This window comes from Mobula hypostoma, chromosome 6 (genome assembly GCF_963921235.1).
Source record: "Mobula hypostoma chromosome 6, sMobHyp1.1, whole genome shotgun sequence".
Lineage (NCBI taxonomy): Eukaryota > Metazoa > Chordata > Chondrichthyes > Myliobatiformes > Myliobatidae > Mobula > Mobula hypostoma.
Window position 1 is genome coordinate 114,988,659 of NC_086102.1, and position 24,028 is coordinate 115,012,686.

Consider the following 24,028-nt stretch of genomic DNA (forward strand, 5'->3'; position numbering starts at 1 on the left):
AGATAAAACACCCTTGAAATTGAGCCCATAGGTTATGAGAACAGTTTAGTGATGGGGCAAGTGAAGTTAAATAAAGTTGTCCACTTTGGTTCAAGAGCCTGATGGCTGAGGGGTAATAACTGTTCCTGAACCAGGTGGTGTGGGTCCTGTACCACCTTTCTGATGGCAGCAACAAAAAGAGAGCATAACCAGGGTGGTGGGAGGTCCCTGATGATGGAAGATACTTTCTTGCAACAACCTAGATGTGCTCAGTGGTGGGGAGGTCTTTAGCTTTGATGGGCTGGGGTTTATCCACTACTTTTTTTGTAGGATTTTCCATTCAAGGGCATTGGTATTTCCATACCAGTCTGTGGTGTAGTAGATATACTCTAAAAGTTTGGGCACCTCTGGTCAAAATTTCTGTTACTGTGAATAGCTAAGCGAGTAAAAGAGGACCTGATTTCCAAAAGGCATGAAGTTAAAGATGACACATTTCTTTAATATTCTAAGCAAGATTACTTTTTTATATCCATCTTTTACAGTTTCAAAATAACAAAAAAGGAAAAGGGCCCGAAGCAAAAGTTTGGGTACCCTGCATGGTCAGTGCTTAGTAACACCCCCTTTGGCAAGTATCACAGCTTGTAAACGCTTTCTGTAGCCAGCTAAGAGTCTTTCAATTCTTGTTTGGGGGATTTTCGTCCATTCTTCCTTGCAAAAGGCTTCTAGTTCTGTGAGATTCTTAGGTCGTCTTGCATGCAATGCTCTTTTGAGGACTATCCACAGATTTTCGATGATGTCGGGGACTGTGAGGGCCATGGCAAAACCTTCAGCTTGCGCCTCTTGAGGTAGTCCATTGTGGATTTTGAGGTGTGTTTAGGATCATTATCCTGTTGTAGAAGCCGTCCTCTTTTCATCTTCAGCTTTTTTACAGATGGTGTGATGCTTGCTTCCAGAATTTCCTGATATTTAATTGAATTCATTCTTCCCTCTACCAGTGAAATGTTCCCCGTGCCACTGGCTCCAACACAAGCCTTTAGCGTGATCGATCCACCCCTGTGCTTAACAGTTGGAGAGGTGTTCTTTTCATGAAATTCTGCACCCTTTTTTCTCCAAACATACCTTTGCTCATTGCAGCCAAATAGTTCTATTTTAACTTCATCAGTCCACAGGACGTGTTTCCAAAATGCATCAGGCTTGTTTAGATGTTCCTTTGCAAACTTCTGACGCTGAATTTTGTGGTGAGGACGCAGGAAAGGTTTCTTCTGATGACTCTTCCATGCAGGTCATATTTGTGCAGGTGTCGCTGCACAGTAGAACAGTGCACCACCACTCCAGAGTCTGCTAATTCTTCCCGAAGGTCTTTGCAGTCAAACGGGGGTTTTGATTTGTCTTTCTAGAAATCTACAGGCAGTTCTCTCGGAAAGTTTTCTTGGTCTTCCAGACCTCAACTTGACCTCTACCGTTCCTGTTAACTGCCATTTCTTAATAACATTATAAACTGAGGAAATGGCTACCTGGAAACACTTTGCTATCTTCTTATAGCCTTCTCCTGCTTTTTGGGCATCATTTATTTTAATTTTCAGAGTGCTAGGCAGCTGCTTAGAAGAGCCCATGGCTGCTGATTGTTGGGGCAAGGTTTGAGGAGTCAGAGTATTTGTAAAGCTTTGAAATTTGCATCACCTGGCCTTTTCTAATGATGATTGTGAACAAGCCATAGCCCTAACAAGCTAATTAAGGTCTGAGACCTTGGTAAAAGTTATCTGAGAGCTCAAATCTCTTGGGGTGCCCAAACTTTTGCATGGTGCTCCTTTCCTTTTTTTCACTCAAAAATTGTACAAAACAAAAATAATACACTAATCTTGCTTAAAATGTTGAAAAGAATGTTTCATCTTTAACTTTATGACTTTTGGAGATCAATTCATCTTCTACTCACAGTAACAGAAATTTTGACCGGGGTGCCCAAACTTTTGCATGCCACTGTATACAGGTTTTTCAAAGTTTTAGACCTTTGTGTGAGCAATACATTTATTAATGCGCCCTCCAAGACATTTATACTTATCACATTCTTAAGCAGTGCCCTGTGATATGTCTTTGACTACCAGCATTAGGAGTGGAGCTGTCCATGAGTTGTTAAATTAAGGTTTGGGAGCAGTGATCTGCACTGAGAACACCTGAGAATTAATTCCAGTGTGATGATAGTATGACCAGTTACTGGGGAGAGGTTGCTGCCCAGGTAGAAGTACTGAGCTTTACTCCCAGAACCAAATTAGCAGGGATGGATGGTATATTGCCATGTCGGACTACTATAGGTCTCTGCTAAGTCAGAAGTTCATCAGGTTCACTGGAGTGGGATACAGTATAACCAAGACTGAAAATAGGTTCATGCTACTTGAGATTCCCTTCCCTTTCTTAAGACCTGCTAGGTAAATTTTGGAAAATACCCATTCCATCAGGAGAGGGGAGAACATTGAACAACAGCTTTATTCCTGCCATTGACCAACTTTTTGTATGATTGGGTTTGATGTCTTTAGAAGGAGTAGAATTTGTACTATTATATAACCAAAAGCAGTCAGAAGTTGTTGCCAGTAAAATGACTACTGTCTGAAACAACCTTTGACCCTTTATGTTTCTAGGAACGATTGCTCATTGCAGACATGGGCCTTGCCAACTGTGAATTCATGTTTGAAGAAACAAGGAAGTATGTGAGACAGAGAAAAGCCTTTGGAAAAACTACTGCTGATTTGCAGGTGAGTTTGCATTCTTTAATACAGCAGAGAAAGGATGGAATTGTGCTTCATATGTTACCTGCCTCTGGAGGAATTGGGAGGCTTCTTTGACAGGACCTGATGAACGAAGAGGATATAACAAACTAGTCAGGCTTATTATCACTCTTATATGATGTGAAATTTGCTGTTTTGTGGCAGCAGCACGGTGCAAAGACATAAAGTTACATCAAATTATGTTTAAAAAGTGCAAAAGAGGAAATAATGAGGTAATATTCATGGGTTGATGGTCCGTTTAGGAATCTGGTGGAAGAGAGAAAGAAGCTTTACCTGAATCATTGAATGGATCTTCAGGCTCCTACACCACCTTCCCAATTGTAGTAACACGAAGAGGGCAGGTCCAAGATGGTGAGGGTCCTTAGTGATGGTTAACTTCTTCAGGTACCTCCTCTTGAGGACAGGAAGGGTTGTGCCCATGATGGAACTGACAGAGTCTACAATCCTCTCTATATGGCCTCTTGCAGTCTTGTGCATTGGAGCCTCCTTACCAGACTGTGAGGTAATTGGTCGGAATACTCTTCACAATACATCTTTAGAAATTTGCAAGTCTTTGGTGACAAAGAGGATCTCCTGTGGTAAAAATAGAGATGCTAGTGTGCTGCTTTCATGATTGCATTAATGTCTTGGGCCCTGGGCACATCCTCAGAGATGTTGTTGCCCAGGAACTTGAGGCTGCTCTCCCTTTCAATCATTGACCCCTCAATAAGGACTGGTGCATGTTCTCCCAACTTCCCCTTCCTGAAGTCCACAATCAGGATTGTTGTTGTTGTGACACCAATCAACCATCTGTTCTATCTCATACCTGTACACCACCTTGTTGCCATATGAGGTATTACCAACAACAGTGGTATCATCTGCAAATTTATAAATTATGTTTAAGTGCTGCTTAACCACACAGCTATGAATATAGTGAGGTAGGCAGCAGACTAAGCACATGTCCTTGAGCATATATGTTCATTGTCAGTGAAGAGGAGATGTTACCACTGGACTGTACTGACTGTGGTCTTCTGATAAGGAAAACAAGGGTCGTGTTGCAGACCAAAGTACAGACACACAGGTTTAGAAGCTTGGTGATTAATACTGGGGGGGATGATGGTATTGAATGGTGAGCTGTAATCAATGAACAGCGACCTGATATATGTTTTGTTGTTATTTGTGTTCCAAAGCAAACTGGACAGCCAGTGAGATTGTGTCCTTTGTAGATCTGTTGCGGTGTAAGCAAACTGCAGCTGATCCTAGTCCTTTCTCAGGTAAGAGTTAATTTTAGCACCTACTACTTTCTCAAAGCACTTCTGGACAGTAGATGAGAGTGCCACCGGGCGACAGTTGTTGAGGCAGCTCACCCTGCTCTTAGGTACTGGTTTAATAGATGCCTTTTTAAAAGTAGATGGGACCCTACATCTGCAGCAATGGGAAGTTCAAAGGTTCAGAACTCCAATTTAATGTCAGAGAAATGTATACAATATTCATCCTGAAATGCTTTTTCTTCACAACCATCCATGAAAACAGAGGAGCGCCCCAAAGTATGAACGACAGTTAAATGTTAGGAACTCCAAAGTCCCCCCAGCTCCCCTCCCTCCCTCCTGTACATAAGTGGCAGCGAGCAACAATCCTCCCTCCCCCCACCGGCAAAAAAAAAGCATCGGCACTCGCCACTGAGCACTCAAGCGTGAGCAAAGCAATGGCAAAGGCACAGACTTGCAGTTACCCCAAAGACTTCACATTTCACCCGGTATTCAACATACCACAGTCTCTCTCTCTCTCCCCCTAATAAGGGGGAAGGAGGTGTCACCCTTTTCCCAGCGAGCAGGGAGACATAACAAACAACTCGCTGGTTTCACGATGTTAAAAGGCTGTTACGTCGCTTTTTTCAAGCTCTGTGCCGGAAGATCTCATAGATCTCGGGTCTCTGGGCACACAGCCGTAAATATTCCAACTCCTCCGATGACACACGGGTCTCCTGCCATGACACCGACCCTTGATCCACTTGTCTCCAGAGCCTCAAGATCCTCGTTTCCAAATTGGAGCCAGACTCTTAGGTTGAGCCCTTGGCGTGCTGAACAACAATGGCTGGTTATGAAACCCCAAAAGCGGGTCCCATTCCCGCAAAGAACCGAAGTCCCTATATAACTCCAGGTCAGGGTCTTCAAAAGAACCCTGAAAGGGAAAAATAAGGATATTAAAGATGGAAGTAGAACTGTTTCTGAAGATGCAAGCAAAGCAGTCGCAGTTTAGGCGCCATCATTAGTCCGTTCCGCCTCTTCCATTGAAGATGTCTGTGAAACCTCCAGCCAGACAGTGAGCACACTGCCAGGTATACTGTTGAGGCCTGATGCTTTGAGAGTTCACCCTCATGAAGGATGTTCTCACATTGGCTTCCAAGACAGATCACAGGGATGCTGTGGGGATTTGTATAGGGGTAGTGTTATTCTTCCTTTCAGGTGTTGACCTCATCAAGGAGTAAAGAATCACTGCCATTTAAGCTGTTAAGTTTCACCTTGTAGGAAGTAATGTCATGCAAATCCTGCCACAGCTGCTGTGCATTCTGTTGTGTCTGTAACTTCACACAGAATTGCCTTTTCGCTCTTATGATGGCTTTCTGTTGGCCCTACTTGGACTTCTTGTAGGATTCTGAATGCCAGTCTTGAACACCACAGATCTAGCTTTCAGCAGATTACATATCTCCTGGTTCATCCACGGTTTCTGGTTTGGATCTTAAAAAATGCGTGTGGCTTCTTGAAAGCACGCACTCATCCCTGCAGGTTTGGTGAAGTCGGTGACAACTATGATATTGTTATTCAGATCCCACGATGAATCCCTGAGTTTGGTCCAACTTACATTTCAAAGCAGTCCTATAAGCACTACTCTGCTTCCCTTGACCGTACCATTGTGATCCTCATCACTGGTGCTACGATCCTCAGTCTCTTCCTGTACATCAAGAGTAGAACTACAGCCAGGTGATCAGACTTGCCAAAATGCAGATGTAGGGTGGCAAGGTAAACATTTTTGATGGTGGTATAACAGTAATTATGTTTCTCCTCTGGTTTCACAGGTGACATGTTGGTGGTAGTTTATCAGAAGGTTCTTCAAGCTGGCTGGTTCAAGCCCATACTATGATCAGGAAGGTGTCAGATGCACTGTCTTGTGACTCTGTCACAAAATGAAATAATTAAATCTAATAAAATACTTCAATAGCATTATAAAACTTACATTTGGCCACGTAGAGATGCAGTGTACAGTTGAGCTCACCACATTACAGGAAATATGTGGAAGGTTTAGAAAGGGTTTACCAGGATGTTGCCTGGATTAAAGGGCATGTTATAGTATAAGGAAAGGTTGGGCAAACATGTTATTTTAGAACATAGAACACTATAGCAGAGTACAGGCCCTCCAGCCCATGGAGTGCTGACCTTTTAATCCAGTCTTAAGAACCCTTCCCTCCTACATAGCCTTCTATTTTTCTCTGGAGTATTGGAGTCTGAGGGAAGATGTGATAGAAATTTATAAATTTATGAGAAGCATAGAGAGAGTAGACAGTCAGACTCTTTCTTTTGTAGGATAAAAATATCAAATATTAAAGGGCATAAATTTAAGGTGAGAGGGGGAAAGTTTAGAGGAAATGTGACCGTCGAGTTTTTAACACAGAAGGGTAGGTGCCTAGAATGAGCTGCCAGAGTAGTGATGGAAGTAGGTACAATAGTAGTGATTAAGAGGCTGTTAGATAGAAACGCATGAATATGTGAGTGATGGAGGGATATGGATAATATAAAAACAGAAAAGATTTAGTTTAATTTGGAATTATGTTTGGTGCCGGTGTTGTGGACTGAAGATTTGTTCCTGTGCTGTACTGTTCAGAGTTCTATGTTGATCCAGTTATCAAAGTGAAAAGTGAAAGTTGTCGAATTATAGATCGGCTCTGAGTTGTGGAGTGCATGAATAAAATTAATTGCTATCTGTATCCCCTTTCATTCCTCGCTCTCAGAAATTTAAGAAGACTTTCTTCATTGCCCTTTTGCTCTTCCTAGATTCTGATTATTTAAAACCCTGTTCAACAAGAATTGACTGTCTTCACCAATGACACAAATATGGTAGCTACAAGATCAGATCAGAGGCTAGAATTCTCTCTGTTTGAGTGAACAGCTGCAAGTGTCAACAACTCAAATTCACCCACTCTGGGCAAAGTAGTTCACATGACTTGTACATTAGCTAATACCCTTAACATCAATTCCATCACTATCACTGCCCCGTTGGCTCCATCTACAAACACATTGCATTACTTGCTTAGGCAACTGAGAATATATCCCAAACCTAGCAAAAAGGCAAGGGAAATCAGGTACATGGGAATTGCAGGTTCCCCTCTAAGATGAACTTTACCCTGACTGGGGTATTCAAAATCAAGTTTATTATTACAGATGTCATGAATGTTGTAAAATTTGTTGTTTTTGTGGCAGCAGTACTGTACGAGACATTAAAAATTACGATAAAGTACAAAAAATTAATAGTGCAAAAGGGGAATGGTAAGGTAGTCTTCATGGGTTCATAGACTATTCAGAATTCTGATGGCAGAGTGGAAAGAGTTCCTAAAATTTTGACTGTGTGTCTTCAGGCTCCTGTAGAAACCTCACCAATGGTAGTAATGAGGATCAAACATATCCCAGATGATGAGGGTCCTTGATGATGGGTGCTGCCTTCTTAGGTCACATCATAAACACAAGAGATCCTGCAGATGCTAGAAATCCAGAGCAATGCACACAAAATGCAGGAGAAACTCAGCAGCTTCATAGATGCTGACTGACCTGCTGAGTTCCTCCAGCATTCTGTGCATGGTTCCTTCTTGAGGCACCGACTTCTGACTAGTGATGCAGCCAGCCAAAGTGCTCTCCACCATACATCTATAGAAATTTCTGGGAGTCTTTGGTGACAAACAAAATCTTGTCAAACACCTAATGAAGCTATAGCTGCTGCTGTGCCTTCATATTTGCATCAATATGTTGGGCCTAGATCTGATCCTCAAAGATGTTGATGCCTAGGACTTCAAGCTGCTCACCCCTCACTGAGGACTGTTGTGTGTTTTTCTGACCTCCCCATTTTGAAGTCCACAATCAATAATTGGTCTGACGCTGAGTGCAAGGTTGTTGTTATGACGCTATTCAACTAGCTAATCAATCTTGCTCTTGTATGCCTCCTCATTACAATCTGAGATGCTGCCAACAGCAGTTGTACCATTGCTGAATTTATAGATGGTGTTTGAGCTGTGCCTAGCCAGACAGTCATGAGTACAGGGAGAATAGAACAATGGGCTAAGCACGCATTCTTGAGGTGCTTCTGTGTTGATTTTGAGGAGCAAATATTACTTCTGATCCACACTGACTGGTCTTCCATTTGCAGAGGCAGATACAGAGATCCAGGTTTTAAAACTTGTTGATTAGTACTGAGGAGATGATGGTGTTGTACGCTGAGCTGTAATCAATAAACAGCAATCTGACGTAGGTATTGCTGTCCCAAGGCTGAGTGGTAAGCCAGTGCGATTGCATCTACTGTAAACCTATTGTGGCAGGCAAATTGCGGTGAGCCCAGAAGATTGTTATTCCAGGAGTTAATTCTAGTCATAACCAATCTCTCAAAGCACTTCATCACCCTGCTTCTGAGTACCAGTGAAGCATCACTGCCATTTGTGTTGTTAAGTTTCACCTTGTAGGAAGCAATGGCACGCAAACCCTGCTACAGTTATTGTGCTTCCAATTGCATACCTGATTTCATGCGGACTTAACTTATTGCTCAATGGCCTTCCTTAGGTCATTCCTGGACCTCTTGTAGGATTCTGAAACACTGGTCTTAAACGCCATGGATCTAGCCATCGACATATTCCAAATGTCCTGGTTCATCCAGGCTTCTGATTTGGGTCTGTCTGGTACGTTTTTGAAAGCACACACTCAATCCACACAGGTCTTGATGAAGTTCATGATGGCTGTGGCATATTCATTCAGATCTGAAGATGAATCCATGAATATCCTCTGATTCAAAACAGTCCTATAAATACTCCTCTGCCTCCCCTTAACATACCCTCTCAGTTTCACCTGTGGTATTGCAGTTCTCAATCTCTGACTGCATACCGGGAAAAGAAGCACAGCCAGGTGATCAGACTTGTTGAAATGTGGGGATGGAATGGCATGGTAAGCATTGTTGACAATGGTGTAACAGTATCAAGTGTGTTGGCTCCTCTGGTTCCACAGAGGAAGTATTGGAGGTAATCTATTAGAGACTTCCTCAGGCTGGCCAGGTTGAAGTCCTTCACAGTGGAAGGGATCAGGCTATGCTACCTCGTGACTTGATTAGGTGATTAGTTCCTCCAGTACCAATTTGAGCTTTCAAGAAGAACTTGAAAATATGGTATTACCACTATGTAAGCCAACTAGAGAAGAGGCTGTATTTGATCTGGTATTGGGAAATGAACCTGATCAGGTGTCAGATCTCTTGGTTAGAGAGCATTTTAGAGGTAGTGATCACAACTCTATCTTCTTTACCATAGTGCTGGAGAGGGATAGGAGCAGACAATTTGGGAAAACATTTAATTGGGGTAGGGGAAAATAAGATGCTATTAGACAGGAACTTGGGGGCCAATATTCTCAGGGAAATGCATGGCAGAAATATGGCAGATGTTCAGGGAACATTTGCATAGCGTTCTGCATAGGTATGTTCCATTGAGGCAGGGAAAGGGTGATAGGGTAAAAGAACCATGATGTACAAAGGATGTGGAACTTCTAGTTAAGAAAAGAAAAGCTTATGAAAGGTTTAAGAAACTAGGTAGTGATAGAGTTCTAGAAAATTACAAGGTTGCCAGGAAGGAACTGAAGAATGAAATTTGGAGAGCGAGAAAGGGCCTTGAGAAGGGCTTGGTGAGCAGGATTCAGGAAAACCCCGAGGCATTCTACAAGTATGTGAAGAGCAAGAGGATGAACCTTGTGAGAATAGGATCAGTCAGGTGCGATAGTGGAAATGTGCATGGAGTCAGAGGAGGTAGTGGACATACTTAATGAATACTTTGCTTCAGTTTTCACTAGGGAAAAGGACCTTGGCAATTGTGGAGGTAATTTACAGTGGACTGAAACGCTTGAGCATATAGATTAGGTTAAATTATGAGGACACTCAGTCCTCATTTATTGTCATTTAGAAATGCATGCAATAAAAAATGATACAATGTTCCTCCAGAATGATATCACAAGAAACACGGAACAAACCAAGATTAAAACTGACAAAACCACATAATTATAACATATAGTTACAACAATGCAAAGCAATACCATAATTTGATAAAGAGCAGACCGTGGGCACGGTAACAAAAAGTCTCCAAGTCCCGATAGCCCCATCATCTCACGCAGACAGTAGAAGGGAGAAGCTCTCCCTGCCATGAACTTCCAAGCGCCGCAAACTTGCCGATGCAGCACCATTGAAAGCTCCTGACCGCAGCGGACTCTGAGTCCGTCCGAAAACTTCGAGCCTCTGACCAGCCCTCCCGACACCGAGCACCATCCCCTGCCGAGCGCTTTGACCCCGCCCCGGCTGCCGAGCAATAAGCAAAACCGAGGACTCGGGGCCTTCCCCTCCGGAGATTCTGGATCACGCAGTAGCAGCAGCAGCAGCGATGCAGGCATTTCAGAAGTTTCACCAGATGTTCCACCGTGCTCTCACGTCTGTCTCCATCAAATCGGGATTGTGCATGGCACCCTACTTGACATCACCACCGGAATGGCCGCTGCAAGCTGCGTTGCACCGCCATCTTCTCCTCCCGCTAATAGACATTAAGAAGGAGATGGTGCTGTAGCTGTTGAAGGTTTTAAGTTGTTGCTGGGACTGGATGAGATAAACCCCAGGATACTGTGGGAAGCGAGGGAGGAGATTGCTGAGTCTCTGGTGATGATCTTTGCATCATCAATAGGGGCGGGAGAAGTACCAGAGGATTGGAGTTTTTTTTTATTAAGTGCAATCATGAACAATAGCCGGATCAGAAATGCTGATCAAGTCAACTATTTCCCAAAGAGAACTCTGATAGGCCAATTAGTTGGTTCACTGCTGCTCAGTGATAGAACACAAAAAAAATCATATGTACAATTAAGAAACATTTAAAAATAGTAGAAATACTGGAGTCATGATGATCATGATGAAGTCTGCTGGAGAGAGACACTTATACACATGTTGTCCTCCATAATTCAAAGAGATTGAAGGATAAGGTTGCGGGGTGTCAAAACATGGCAGGAGCACTTGGAACTAAAAACTAATCCCTACTGGGGGAGAACAGCACCTGTGCTTTCAAACTTTGTTCCCTTGTTCTAGAAAGGGAGTAGAGATAACCCAAGAAATTATAGACCAGTCTGACTTCAGTAGTGGGTAAGTTATTGGAGAAGATCCTGAGAGGCGGGATTTATGAGCATTTGGAGAGGCATAATCTCATTAGGGATAGTCAGCATGTCTGTGTCAAGGGCTGGCTGTGCCTTACGAGCCTGATTGAATTCTCTGAGGATGTGATAAGACACCTTGAGGAAGGTAGAGCAGTGGATGTAGTGTGAATGGATTTCAGTAAAGTATTTGATATGGTTACCCATGCAAGGCTCATTCAGAAAGTAAGGAGCCATGGGATCCAAGGAAACCTTGCTTTGTGGATCCAGAATTGGCTTGCCCACAGAAGGCAAAGGGTGGATGGAGGTCGGTGACCAGTGGTGTTCTGCAGGGATCTGTTCTGGGAGCCCTCCTCTTTGTGATTTTCATAAATGACCTGGATGAGGAAGTAGAAGGGTGGGTTAGTAAGTTTGCTGATGGCACAAAAGTTGGGGGTGTTGTGGATAGTCTGGAGGGTTGACTGAGGTTACAGCGGGGCATCAATAGGATGCAGAACTGGGCTAAGAAGTGGCAGATGGAGTTCAACCCAGATAAGTATGAAGTGGTTCATTTTGGTAGGTCAAATTTGAAGACAGAATATAGTGTTCATGGTAAGATTCTTGGCAGTGTGGAGGATCACAGAGGTCTTGGTGTCTGTGTCCATAGGACACTCAAAGCTGCTGTGCAGGTTGACATTGTTAAAAGGCCATATGATATGTTGGCATTCATCAACCATGGGATTGAGCTCAAGAGCCGTGAGGTAATGTTACAGCTATATAAGACCTTAGTTAGACCCCACTTGGAGTACTGTGTTCAGTACTAGTCACCTCACTACAGGAAGGGTGTGGATACTATGGAGAGAGTGCAGAGGAGATTGACAAGGATGTCGCCTGGATTAGAGAGCTGGCCTTATGAGAATGGGTTGAATGAACTTGGCCTTTTCTCCTTGGAGTGACGGAGGATGAGAGGTGACATGATGATAGAGGTGTATAAGATGATGAGAGGCATGTATCGTGCGAATAGCTAGAGGCTTATTCCCAGGGCTGAAATGGCTAACGTAAGGGGGCATAGTTTTAAGGTGCCTAGAAGAAGGTACAGAGGGGATGTCAGGGGTAGGTTTTTCACACCGACAGTGCTGGGTGCATGGATTGCACTGCCAGTGGTGATGGAAGCAGATACAGTAGGGGTTTTTAAGACTCTGTTAGGTACGTGGAGCTTAGAGGAATAGAGGGCTATGCGGTAGGGTAATTGTTGGCAGTTTCTAGAGCAGGTTACCTGGTCAGCGCAATATTGTGGGCCGAAGGGCCTGTAATGTGCTGTATATTTCTATGTTCTATAATTCCAGCAGTTCAGAACAATTGATATTGGGAGGGCCAATTCAATAAAGCATGACAAAGTACTTACGCAATATTGCTAATATATTACATTAAAATCAAAAGTGTTAGGGGGTTGCTGCTTTACATCTACCTATGCTTTTAAATTCTTTTCATCCTTGAAGCCACTAAAATGTCAGATACTTCCCACTCAGTATTACAATAAGGAATTTCATGTTGTGAAGCACTCCATATTTGTACATTCAAGTTCAAGTTTATTTGTCATTCAACCAAACACGTGTATACAATTTTACAAACCATTGTTCCTCCTGGGCCAAGATGCAAACACAGTGTATACAGTCACATACAGCACTCAACACATATAGTTAGGATAGCACATGCTATCACAAAAATGATACTAGTGCAAGTTTCAAAGTGGCATGGCCTGTAGGTTGATGGTGCCTGGAGCCACATTTCTGCAAGAACAAGCACGCAGCAGTTCCTCATCTCCGACATACGAAGGCAACCCAGCTTGTCTTTTTGGAGCAAACACTGGAGAGCAGCACCAATGGAGGGGCCACCCGGGCCCCACCCCCCCCAACCCAGTGTGCCCACAGCCCCTCCAAAACCTCCTCCCCTGGGTGACTAACAGACGATGGTCTATGCAACAACTGAGTCTATGCAGCTTCCCTACCTTCGGTCTCGCGAATGAACCAATGAACTGGACTTGCGGTGTTTTATTATATTACCAATGTATATCAGGGTGTTGCGATCAGAAGAAAAACATTTAAGATAAATATTTGCACCATTTGTTGGACCACGGAGCACGCACCACTTCCAGCACCTTCCCTGGGTGGCTGTGGCAGGTGGGTGACATGCTATGCAATAAGGCAGTGCTGTGCAGCTCCTCTGCTGTCCAACAATTTGCTAGTGAGGTAGACTTGGAATACTTGATGTTCTTAATATCCATCAGTGTCTTGTGATCATTAGAAAGATGTAAAGGATCAACAATTACACCATTGGCTGGACCCACAGAGACCGCTGCAATCAAGCGTGCGGCCATCTTACTAGAAGGGTTAGATGGGAAGTTGGTGATATTTTGCCATTAGAAATTTTTAAATCCAGTATCATGAATATTCAATATTTACTGTCTTATCATGATCAGGAATTTCCTTTTCCTTCTCTTGCAGACTGTACAGCACAAACTGGCAGAAATTAAGACCCAGTCATGTGTGGGCCGAGCATTTATTGACAGCTGCCTACAGCTGCACATGAGGAAGCAACTGGATTCTGCTTCTGCGTCCATGGCCAAATATTGGTATGTGTGCTCCGTTCATTTTCTGTGTGCTTCAATTATCTGCCTTTCTATTAGAAATAATATTCCATCAGATTCACGTTTAATATCACTGACCGGTGCTGTGAAATACAATTTTCACAAACTACAAATTTCAATCAGAAATATACTGTGGATTCTGGTTAATTGGGACACATCGGGACCAGTACATTTTGGTCCAATTAGCCGAAGTTTGATGGAAATAATTGAAAAGGTAAGGCCACAAAGCTGTTAGGTTTTATCGAAGTTTAATTTTTAAAAATTGTTTAAAATGAACTAATTAAAATAAGACATAAAATAAATTCTAAAATATAATTACGAAAATTTTACACTAGATATTTAAAAATATTGGTCGGATCAATTAAGTTAAACTATTTTAAAATTACCTGCTTTTTCCCCTTACTGCCTTTCAACTCCCTCAGTGCGCATGCGCGCGCGCACACACACACACACCCTACCTAATAAAATAAGATTATTTTACCTTCATTAATGTGTCAAGACTCCACTGCACTTTGTTTTTGAAATATATTAACTGCTCTTTATTCTGCTTGTAAAAGGCTGGTTATGCTCTGTTGGAATTGTACCTTGTATCTATTGGAGAATGGATTGTAAAATATGATCTTTGAATTAACAGATGTAGGATTGAGAGCTGCGGCTAAATTGAGCCTAGATGTCACTGTGCTCTTGTGGTGTTATTATTCATTCACTGAGACCAATTAAAATGGCTCATTGCATTTCACAGGCCACATGAGGGGGTACTTGACACAAAATTACTGTTGACTAGGCTTAGAACATGTGGAAGCTATTCAGTTTGTATCTACTGGCTCTTTGCTGGAACATTTGAAAGCAAAACCCACTGACCTTCAAAGTCTTTTGACTCCCCTTGTTTACAAAATTTGTCCTACTTTCTCTCAAAAGATAATTGGAATATTTTTCAGCACCTTTGATGTAAAGAGATTTACTCTTTACTCACTTTGTAACAATTTTAAATTGATGTTATTGATTTTCCATAGGGGAAATTGATTTTCCTTGCTGTATAAATTGATGATTTTGTAAATTCATATTGTTTTCTCCTACTTACTTTGCTTCTATGAAAATAAGCCTACTATCTCAGATACTGCATAATTTCCATCTACTGAGTCTGCAGTGTTTATTCTTAATGGCTTTAATGGCCTATCTGAAATTGATCAAATCCTGTTTGGTCTGAATTTCTCATTACTTGTACTTGAATACTTTTAGCTCAGGAAGAAAAAGTTAGGTTGTCCACATTAAGTACATTTCTTTTGTCACTACATCTTCATTTTCTTTTATATATTATTTAAACATGCAGCGTGAGCAGGCCCTTTTGGCCCAACAAGTCACACTGTCCAGCAACCCACCTATTTAACCCTAGCCTTGGACTGTGAGAGGAAGCTGGAGCAACCGGAGGAAACCCACATGCTTATAGGAAGAATGTACAAACTTCCTTACAGAGGGTGCTGGAATTGAACTCCGAACTCCAACACCTCGAGCTATAATAGTGTTGCCCTAACCACTATGCTACCATGTCACCCCAAAATTTATTACTTCTAAATCATAACCTTTTCTACTTTCCACATTAACTTGAATCATTGTACACTTTCCTTTTCCTTACCCCTCAACCACATGTTTTAATTTAGTCAAAGTCTTAGAGCTGCAAAGTACAGAAGCAGGCCTTTCGGCTCAGCCCATCCATTGTCAACCACTTACCTACGATAATCCCATTTGCTTGCAATAGGGCCATATTCTTCCACCCCTTTCCTCTTTCCTATTCATGTACCTGTCCCAATGCCTTTTAAATGTTGCAATTGTTCTGACTGTACCAAGTCCTCTGGCAGCTCATAAGGACATAATGCTGAGGCTTTATATGGCATTGGTCAAATCACACTTGAAGTATTGTGAGCTGTTTTTGGCTCTTTATGTAAGAATAGATGTGCTGGCATTTGAGAGGGTCCAGAAGATGTTCAAGAGAATGATCCTTGAAATGAAAGGATCATTTGATGGCTCTGGTCATGTATTCAATGGACTTTAGAATTATGAGGGGAGAGGGGATCTCATTGAAACCTATCACATATTGAAAGGCCTTGATGGATTGGATATAGTGAGGAATGTTTCCTACAGTGGGGGAATTTAGGACCAGAGTGCACAGCCTCAGAATAGAGGACATCCATTTAGAACAGATGAGGAATTTCTTTAGCCAGAGCTAAAGAATCTGTGGAATTCATTGCTACAGATGGCTGTGGAGGCGAAATAATTAGGTATATTTAATATTTAAAGTGAAGGCTGATTAATAAGGGCAGCAAAGGTTATGGGTAGAGGCAGGAGAATGGGGTTGAGAGGAGCAATAAATCAGCTACGATGAAATGGTGAAGCAGACTCGATGGGCCATTTGGCCTAGTTTTGCTCCTATATCTTATGGTCTGCATGCAGCTGCACCATTACGTCCTAGCTCCTGTACTCAGTGCATCAATTGGTGAAGACAACGAAGCCAAATGCCGCCTTTTTGACCCTATTCACCATTCATTTTCAAGGAAATATGAACTTCCACCTCAGAGTCTCTCTGTGTATTAGCACTCCAAAGCTCCCTGTCATTTACTGTAAACATCCTATCAGAATTTCACTTCTCAAATTGCAATACCTCACACTTGCCTGGATTAAATTCTTTCAGCCATCACCCTGCCCAAATTTCCAGCTGTCTGCATCGTTACTCCCTTCTCACCCATTTAGGTGGTACAATTAGTAAGTGTGTTGATGGCACCAAAATTGTTGTGGTTGTAAGTAGCTAGGAAGGTTTTCTAACGATAGAGGCAGCCATAGCTCCAGCACTAGAACTTCCTGACCAACAGCATTAGGGAAACACTTCACTGCAGAATAATTCTTCAATGCAAGAGTATGGAATAAGATAGCATCGGAGACAAGTTCCCAGCAAGGACACATGACTGTAGTATGTGTCCTTCACCAAGTACATACAATAATAACTATAACAGAATCAATGAAAGACCACACCATTAATTCTTTATAGTTATTATAGTATTTATTTATCGAGAATGCCCACAAGAAAATGACTCTCAGGGTTGTATCTTGTGACATATGTACTTTGAGAATAAATTTACTTTGAATTTGAAGATATCAACAATCATCATGAATGTTACAATGAAGATGAAGAGTTGGAGGACCCAATCATTGATGCCATTGTATGAAGGCAGTCCATTATCTGCATTAGGTGTTTACACTGATTTTGTTCGTTTCCAGTCAATCAAAAGAATGTGGTATCCTCTGTGGATAACTATTAGGAACTAATACACAGTTTTATAGTAATGTAGTAATACTGATAGTATTCTAATTTGTTATGTATTTCATTTAAATGCATGTTATGCATAAAATGCATAACTCAGTTACATGGTAGTCTGTCTCTTTATACCTTTTATCCTTTTCCATGAAACTTTGGCTAATTGGGGCAGCTGCTTAGTTGGGTGAAAATGTACTGATCCCAATATGTCCCACTGTATATGAAAACATAACCCTTTCTAATTGGCTCACAGCTTGTAACATAAAAGTTATGTGTTTGGACAAGTAGCCAAATGGCCTTCAAGCATTACAGTTGGAGAATTGTGATAAAATCTAGATTAAATTTGGAGTTAGGTCATACCTCTGATAGTGATGGTATATTTATCGTGGTTTTGCAGAAGCTTATCACACGAAAATCAGTGTATCCCATCACCACGCAAGCACTTAGCTTCCCTCTCAAATGACTTAGACATCTACTTAATTAAACCAGAGGCAATGTATGGACCACCTACATTGGCATTGAATTTATATAAGGAGAACACACCTTCAGTCATATGGACCATACAAAATGCTCCTTGCTAACACCTGAGAATATGTCAAAATTGGACAAGCAGTCCTGCAGAAGTTGAAACAACCTTCCTGTAATAGTATGAGGATCAGATTTGTTATCACTGACATACATCATGAAGTTTGTTGTTTTGTGACAGCAATGCAGTGCGTGACATAAAAATTACTGTTACGTTACCAAATAAATAAAAGAGGTCTGGTGACGTAGTACTTATGAACCCTTCAGAAATCTGTGTAGATTGCCTTATATCCATCCTCTCTGGTGGTAGTAATGAGAAGAGGGCATGTCCTAGGTAGTGAGGATCCTTAATGATGGATGCTGCCTCCTTGAGGCACTGCCTTTTGAAGATGTCTTCGATGTGGGGAAAGTTGTTCCCTTGATGAAGCTTGCGTCTACAGTCCTCTTCAGTTTCTTTTATTCCTGTACATTGGAACCTCTATACAAGGCTGTGAGGCAACCAGTCAGAATGTTCTCTAGAAATTTGCTAGAGTCTTTAGTAACATTCCAAATCTCCTCAAACTCATAATGAAGTATAGCTGCTGGTGTGCTTTCTTCATGATTGGATCAATGTGTGGGCTAAGGATAGAGATGTTGATGACCAGGAACTTAAAGCAGCTCACCTTTTCCCCCATTGACCCGTCAATGAGTGTTCTCCTGACCTTCTCTTCCTGAAGTCTGCAGTCAATTGCTTGGTCTTACTGATATCAAGTGCAAGTTTGTTGTGTGAGCAGCACTTAACCAGCTGATCTGTCTCACACCTGTATGCCTTCTCACTGCCACCTGAGACTCTCCCAACAACAGTTACTTAGTTGGGCCATCAGCAAATTTTGTAGATTACAGTCCAGCTATGTCACGCAACAGTCATGAGTGTAGAAAGAGTAGAGTAGTGGGCTAAGCACACGTCCTTGAGGTGCACCTCATTTGATAATCAGTGAGAAGATATTATTTCCAGTTCCACACTGACTGTGGTCTCCCAATGACAAAGTTGACAATCCAGTTGCAGAGGGAAGTACAGAGGCCCAGGATTGAGGTATTCCATTCATAGTTCTCAGACCTGTCATGTTCTTAGGATTGCAGTACAGCCCCAATGGATTCAGCATAGAGTATAAAATCACTGGAGTTTCAGAGCAGCTCTAAAACAGATAGGATATATTTAGCTAATTATGGACTACAGCTTTCTATCAGTCGATGAAAATAGTGCTCCATCTTCAAAATGACCATGTTGAAGCATTGATGTTAACAGCATATTCTTGGTAGCAGTATGCATGAAGTGTAGCCTAATACTACCATTGTGACTGTGCCCTGAAAAATTTCTGTCAGCAGGACGCTAGGACTGTTGATGACAGAACCAGTATGAAGGAGACGCCTAGCTGACCTCATTGTCAGTCTACATGTAGCAGATGAATCTGCTGATTTGGTGGTAGGAAGTAGTACTATCCACCCCAATAATCAGCGTAACTTCATTTGCTGATCTAATTTCCTCAAAAACAGATCTCTACTATTTGCTTCATCTACATCATGTTTCATGTGTTCCATGTTGTCACTGCCCTGCAAATAAGCTTCTTCTGAATTTTCTTTATTTATTGAATTTTGGGATCTCGGAATTTCTGGCAAGGCCAAAATTTATTACTCATCCCGAATTTCCCTCACAACCCTCTTTACATCGATGGAACCACAGTGGAAACTGTGAGCAGTTTCAAAGTCCTGGGAGTACTCATGTTGTGCAACCTCTCATGGTCACAGAATACTTCCTACACAAAAAGGAAAGCTCACCAATGCCTCTATTTTCTGAGCGGCTGAAGTGGGCCAGACTATGCACATTTATACTTGCATCCTTGTACAAATGTGCAGCGTGCTGCATTAGTGCATGGTACAGAAGGAGGAAGGCTCTACAATGGGCAGTCAAAACTGCCCATTGCATCACTGACACCAGCCTAGCTGTTATCAAGGACAGGTATACAGAAAGGGCCAGTAACACACAGAGAACGCTGGAGGAATTCAGCAGGTCAGGCAGCGTCTATGAAAAAGAGTAAATAGCCAATGTTTTGGGCCAAGACCTTTTATCAGGACTGGGAAAAAAAAGATGAAAAGTTAGAAGTTAGGAAGGATATAGTGGCTTTGGAGGCGTTGCAGAGGAGGTTCACTAAGTTGATTCCAGAGATGAGGGGGTTAGTCTATGAGGAGAGATTGAGTCGCCTGGGACAGTATTTGCTGGAATTCAGAAGAATGAGAGGAGATCTTTTAGAATCATATAAAATTATGAAAGGGATAGATAAGATAGAGGCAAGGAAGTTGTTTCCTCTGGTAGGTGAGATTAGAACAAGGGGACAAGATTCTGGGGAGTAGATTTAGGATGTTGGTGAGGAGGAACTGCTTTTCCCAGTGAGTGGTGAATCTGTGGAATTCTGCCCAATGAAGCATTGGAGGCTGCCTCAGTAAACATATTTAAGACAAGGTTGGATAGATTTTTGCATAGTAGGGGAATTAAAGGTTATGGGGGAAAAGGTAGCTGGGTGGAGATGAATCCATGGCCAGATCAGCCATGATCTTACTGAATGGCAGAGCAGGCTCGACAGGCCAGATGGCCTACTCCTGCTCCTATTTCTTATGTTCTTATGTAGACCAAGAAGGTGAGGGGAGGGGAGGAAGAAGTACAGGATGGTAAGTGATAGGTGAAAATGGGAGAGTGGGAGGGGTGAAGTAAAGATCTGGGAATCTGATAGGTGAAAGAGCTAAAGGACTGGAGAAGGGGGAATCTGATAGAGGGTAGAAGACCATGAAAGGAAAGGGAAGGGGGAGGAGTACCACGGAAGGTGATGGGCAGGGAAGGAGATGAGGTGAGAGAGGGAAACGGGAATGGTGAAGGAGGGTGAAATTACCAGAAGTTCGAGAGATCAATGTCCATCCCATCAGGTTGGAGGCTACGTAGCATCCACACCAGGACCACAAGACTCACATAAATAGTTACTTTCCCCAAGCAGTGACGTTGATCAACCACCTCCATTTATAATGCACCCCTTCATACCCCCACCACCACTACTTTATCATATGCTATCAGTCACCCCATGTGCAGACAATTCTGTGCCTAGGGTCACTTTATGGACGTACAGTCCAATCTATTTATATAAGCTATCTAATGTATTTATTTTTATTGTTTTTTCATTATTGTGTTTTTTTTGTTGTGGTGCATTGGATCTGGAGTGACAATTATTTCATTCTCCTTTATCTCCTGTACTGGAAATGACGGTAAACAATCTTGAATCTTGATCTGCTGTCCTGCTCTTTGTCAAGGTATCCTTTAATATAATCTGTTTAATCTGAAATTTTGCTGAACCTCGTTTGTCGCACCTCATCTGAAGTTGTACCTGGTGTTGCTCTAAAGATGTCCTTCTGCACATATTGAAACAGAGCTGATCCCAGGCCTGAATATTTTCAGTAGAATGGGAGCTATAGTTTTGCATCTTACTGTCTGCCTGCACTTCGCTTTCTCTGTGTAACTGCGATACTTCATTCTGCATCCTACTATTGTTTTCCCTGTCCTGCTATGATGAACTGTTTGTAATGAAGTGATGTATGTGAATAGCATGCAACACAAAATTTTGCACTGTACCTCAAAATGTGACAATAAACCAGTTTTCAATATATGGTGCTATACCTTACTGCTGGGGGTAGCCCACAGTGGATGCACAGTTTTGAGCTGTTGGGTACATTCTCTGTCTAACCCTATTTATAGCAATTGCAATGCCACAATGGATGGTGTCCTTGATGTTAAGGATTGTTTTCTCCCCAAGGACCCCAAATGCCACTTCTACCTCTGGTATCACAGACAGATGCATCCGCTACCAGTGGCTAGCTGCGCTAATGATGGAGATCTAGTATGCTGTTCCGTCTATGGAAGAGTCCCAGTTCCCAATTTGGTTTTGTTTGTCACCTTGGAAACCACTTTTTTAAAAAAAAGCGAGTCATTTGCAATCCCAAGAGACTAACAAAGTTGAAGAATTTTCTTCAGCCCTTAAAGAGCTTCAGTTTAAAAAAAAAAGGAACAAGAGCAGGCTACTCAGCCTCTCAGACCTGCCTCAGGATTCAATATCATTGTGGCTGATTTGACCTCATCTCACAGCCAGATCCAGTTCTTCTCTGTTCTTTCAAAGAGAATTCTGCTTCTCCTAAGTGCCCCCAATGACTTAACCACTACCATCCCCTGGTGTAGAGAATTCCATTGATCAACACCCTCTGTGGAAAATTGTTGTTCCTCACCATTTCAATTGCCTTTAAATAATTGCCTTTAACTATGTCCCCTCAATTGAGGTAGAAATATCTAAACATTTACTCTGTCATTGTCCTTTAAGGATCAAATATATTTCAGTAAGGTCATTTCTTATTTTCTTAAACATCAAAGACTATAAATTTCTATAGCCACTGCAATAAGACAACACCCACTCCAGCTATTTGCCCAGTGAAACATTTTTGGACCACCTTAGGCTACCTATCAGTACACCTCCAACTGGCTTGTGATTGCCACTCGGGTTAAGTTTCCCCACCCCCACTAGTGGACATGTCCATAAGATATAGGAACAGAATTAGGCCATTCAACCCATTATGCCTGCCCCACCATTCTCTCATGGCTGATTTATTATCCCTCTCAAACCCATTCTCCGACCTTTTACCCATAACATTTGCTGCTCTTATTAATCATGAACCTATCAACCTCCGCTTTAAATATACTCAGTGACTTGACCTCAAAACACATCCGTGGCAATGACTTCCACAGCTTCACCACCCTCTGGCTGTCATGTCTTCATCTCATGTTCTCGATATTTATTGCTTTATTCTTTATTATGTTTTCTCTCTTTCTTTTAGTATTTGCATAGTTTGTTGTTTTTTTGCACATTGTTGTCCATCCTGTTGGGTGTGGTCTTTTGTTGATTCTGTTGTGTTTTTTGTATTTACTGTGAATGCCCACAAGGACTGGAATCTTCATTGTATATAATGACATAAGTATTTTGATAATCAATTTGCTTTGAACTTTTGAAGCAATTCCTTTTCATCTCTGTTCTAAAGAGATGTCCTTCTGTGTTCTCTGTAGGTTCTAATTAAGGGGACCTAAACTCAGCTATTAAGGTCCCAAATTTGGTAGAACCCCCTCCTTTCATTTCATTGTTATTTGGAAGATCTGTTGTCAATTGTTTGATCTTAACAGTACATTTTGAATTTAGTTTGATAAGACTTGTGTGAAAAACCTGAAAATATTGTTATTTAAATATGCTGTAGGAATATCTATAAACAAGTCACATAACTGTTAGCATTACTACAACTATATTGAATGTAAGTGCCATTGACAATAAGGCAGCATTTGATCATGAATAGCAACAAGGGGCCCTAGTAAAATTAAACTGAGTGCAAACTACAGAAGAGTTAGCTGAAGTTGTACATGTCCCAAAGGAAGATAGAAGCAGGTGTTGAAAGCTAATCTCATTAGTTCAGTGCATTGCTGCCCAGAATCCTCAGGATAGGGAATTGTTCAGTAATATCCCTTCACAAGAGATGCAGATGTTCGCCGATAACTGTAACTTTTCCCGCTCCATGTCCATTTCCTCAAATATGGGCAGCAACATTTCATTAACTTCTATTTTATAGCATTGATAGGGGCAAAGTAATAATGGAATGGTACACATGTTGAGCTTCACCTAACTTTTAATCCCATCACCTTTGATACAGTTCTGGGATTTCCCACTGACAAGAAACTTAATCAGATCTTAATATGTGAGTAAGTCCGATTTTATAGCAAATAACTTGCCTGGGCCCTTCCATCAAGATGTAAGCTCAAGTGTAATGGAATACTACCCATTTTTCTGAAGAAGCTTGATGGTATTAAGACAAAACAACCCATTTTATTGAAATGGAACTCAACACCCTGAACATTCATTCCTTCTACCATTAACTCCTCTAGAGTACTTAGAGATGATCAATAGGTGCTGGTCTAGCCAGTTATGTCCACTTTTTGTGAATGTAGGAAAACAGCCTGCCATTTAATGAAGAAACCTAGAATTCTAAAATGTAAAGGAAGTGGTGAATATCAGAACATTAAATAATTAATAAGTGTTTTTCACAAAATGTAATTAAAAAGTAAAATCTTAATGCTGAGTAGCTTTGTGACGTATCCACAAGAAATATTTGATGAGGTAAGATAAATTAAGATGAAGAGTTATTTTTGGCCATCTAACATGTCTGGGGAGGATGAAATCTGCCAGACCTTCATGAGGTTAGAGAGGCCTTCCTCCTTGTTCTTGCAGCCTTATAAGCACAACAAATGTTGTGTTGATAATTTAAAAAATGAAGGCTAACTCTTCCTGAGCAAAGGCAATGGTTTGAT

At 41.7% G+C, this 24,028-nt stretch overlaps 1 protein-coding gene across 2 annotated transcripts in view; it reads left to right on the forward strand.

Annotated features, from left to right (window-relative positions):
• The window catches only part of acadl (acyl-CoA dehydrogenase long chain), a 119,920-nt gene that overhangs the window by 79,194 nt on the left and 16,698 nt on the right, over positions 1-24,028 (forward strand). For both annotated transcript variants that reach the window (XM_063051504.1, XM_063051506.1), the window contains exons 8-9: positions 2,613-2,726; positions 13,639-13,766. In XM_063051504.1, coding sequence (XP_062907574.1) covers positions 2,613-2,726; positions 13,639-13,766 — 242 coding nt within the window. The remainder of the gene's footprint in view (positions 1-2,612; positions 2,727-13,638; positions 13,767-24,028) is intronic.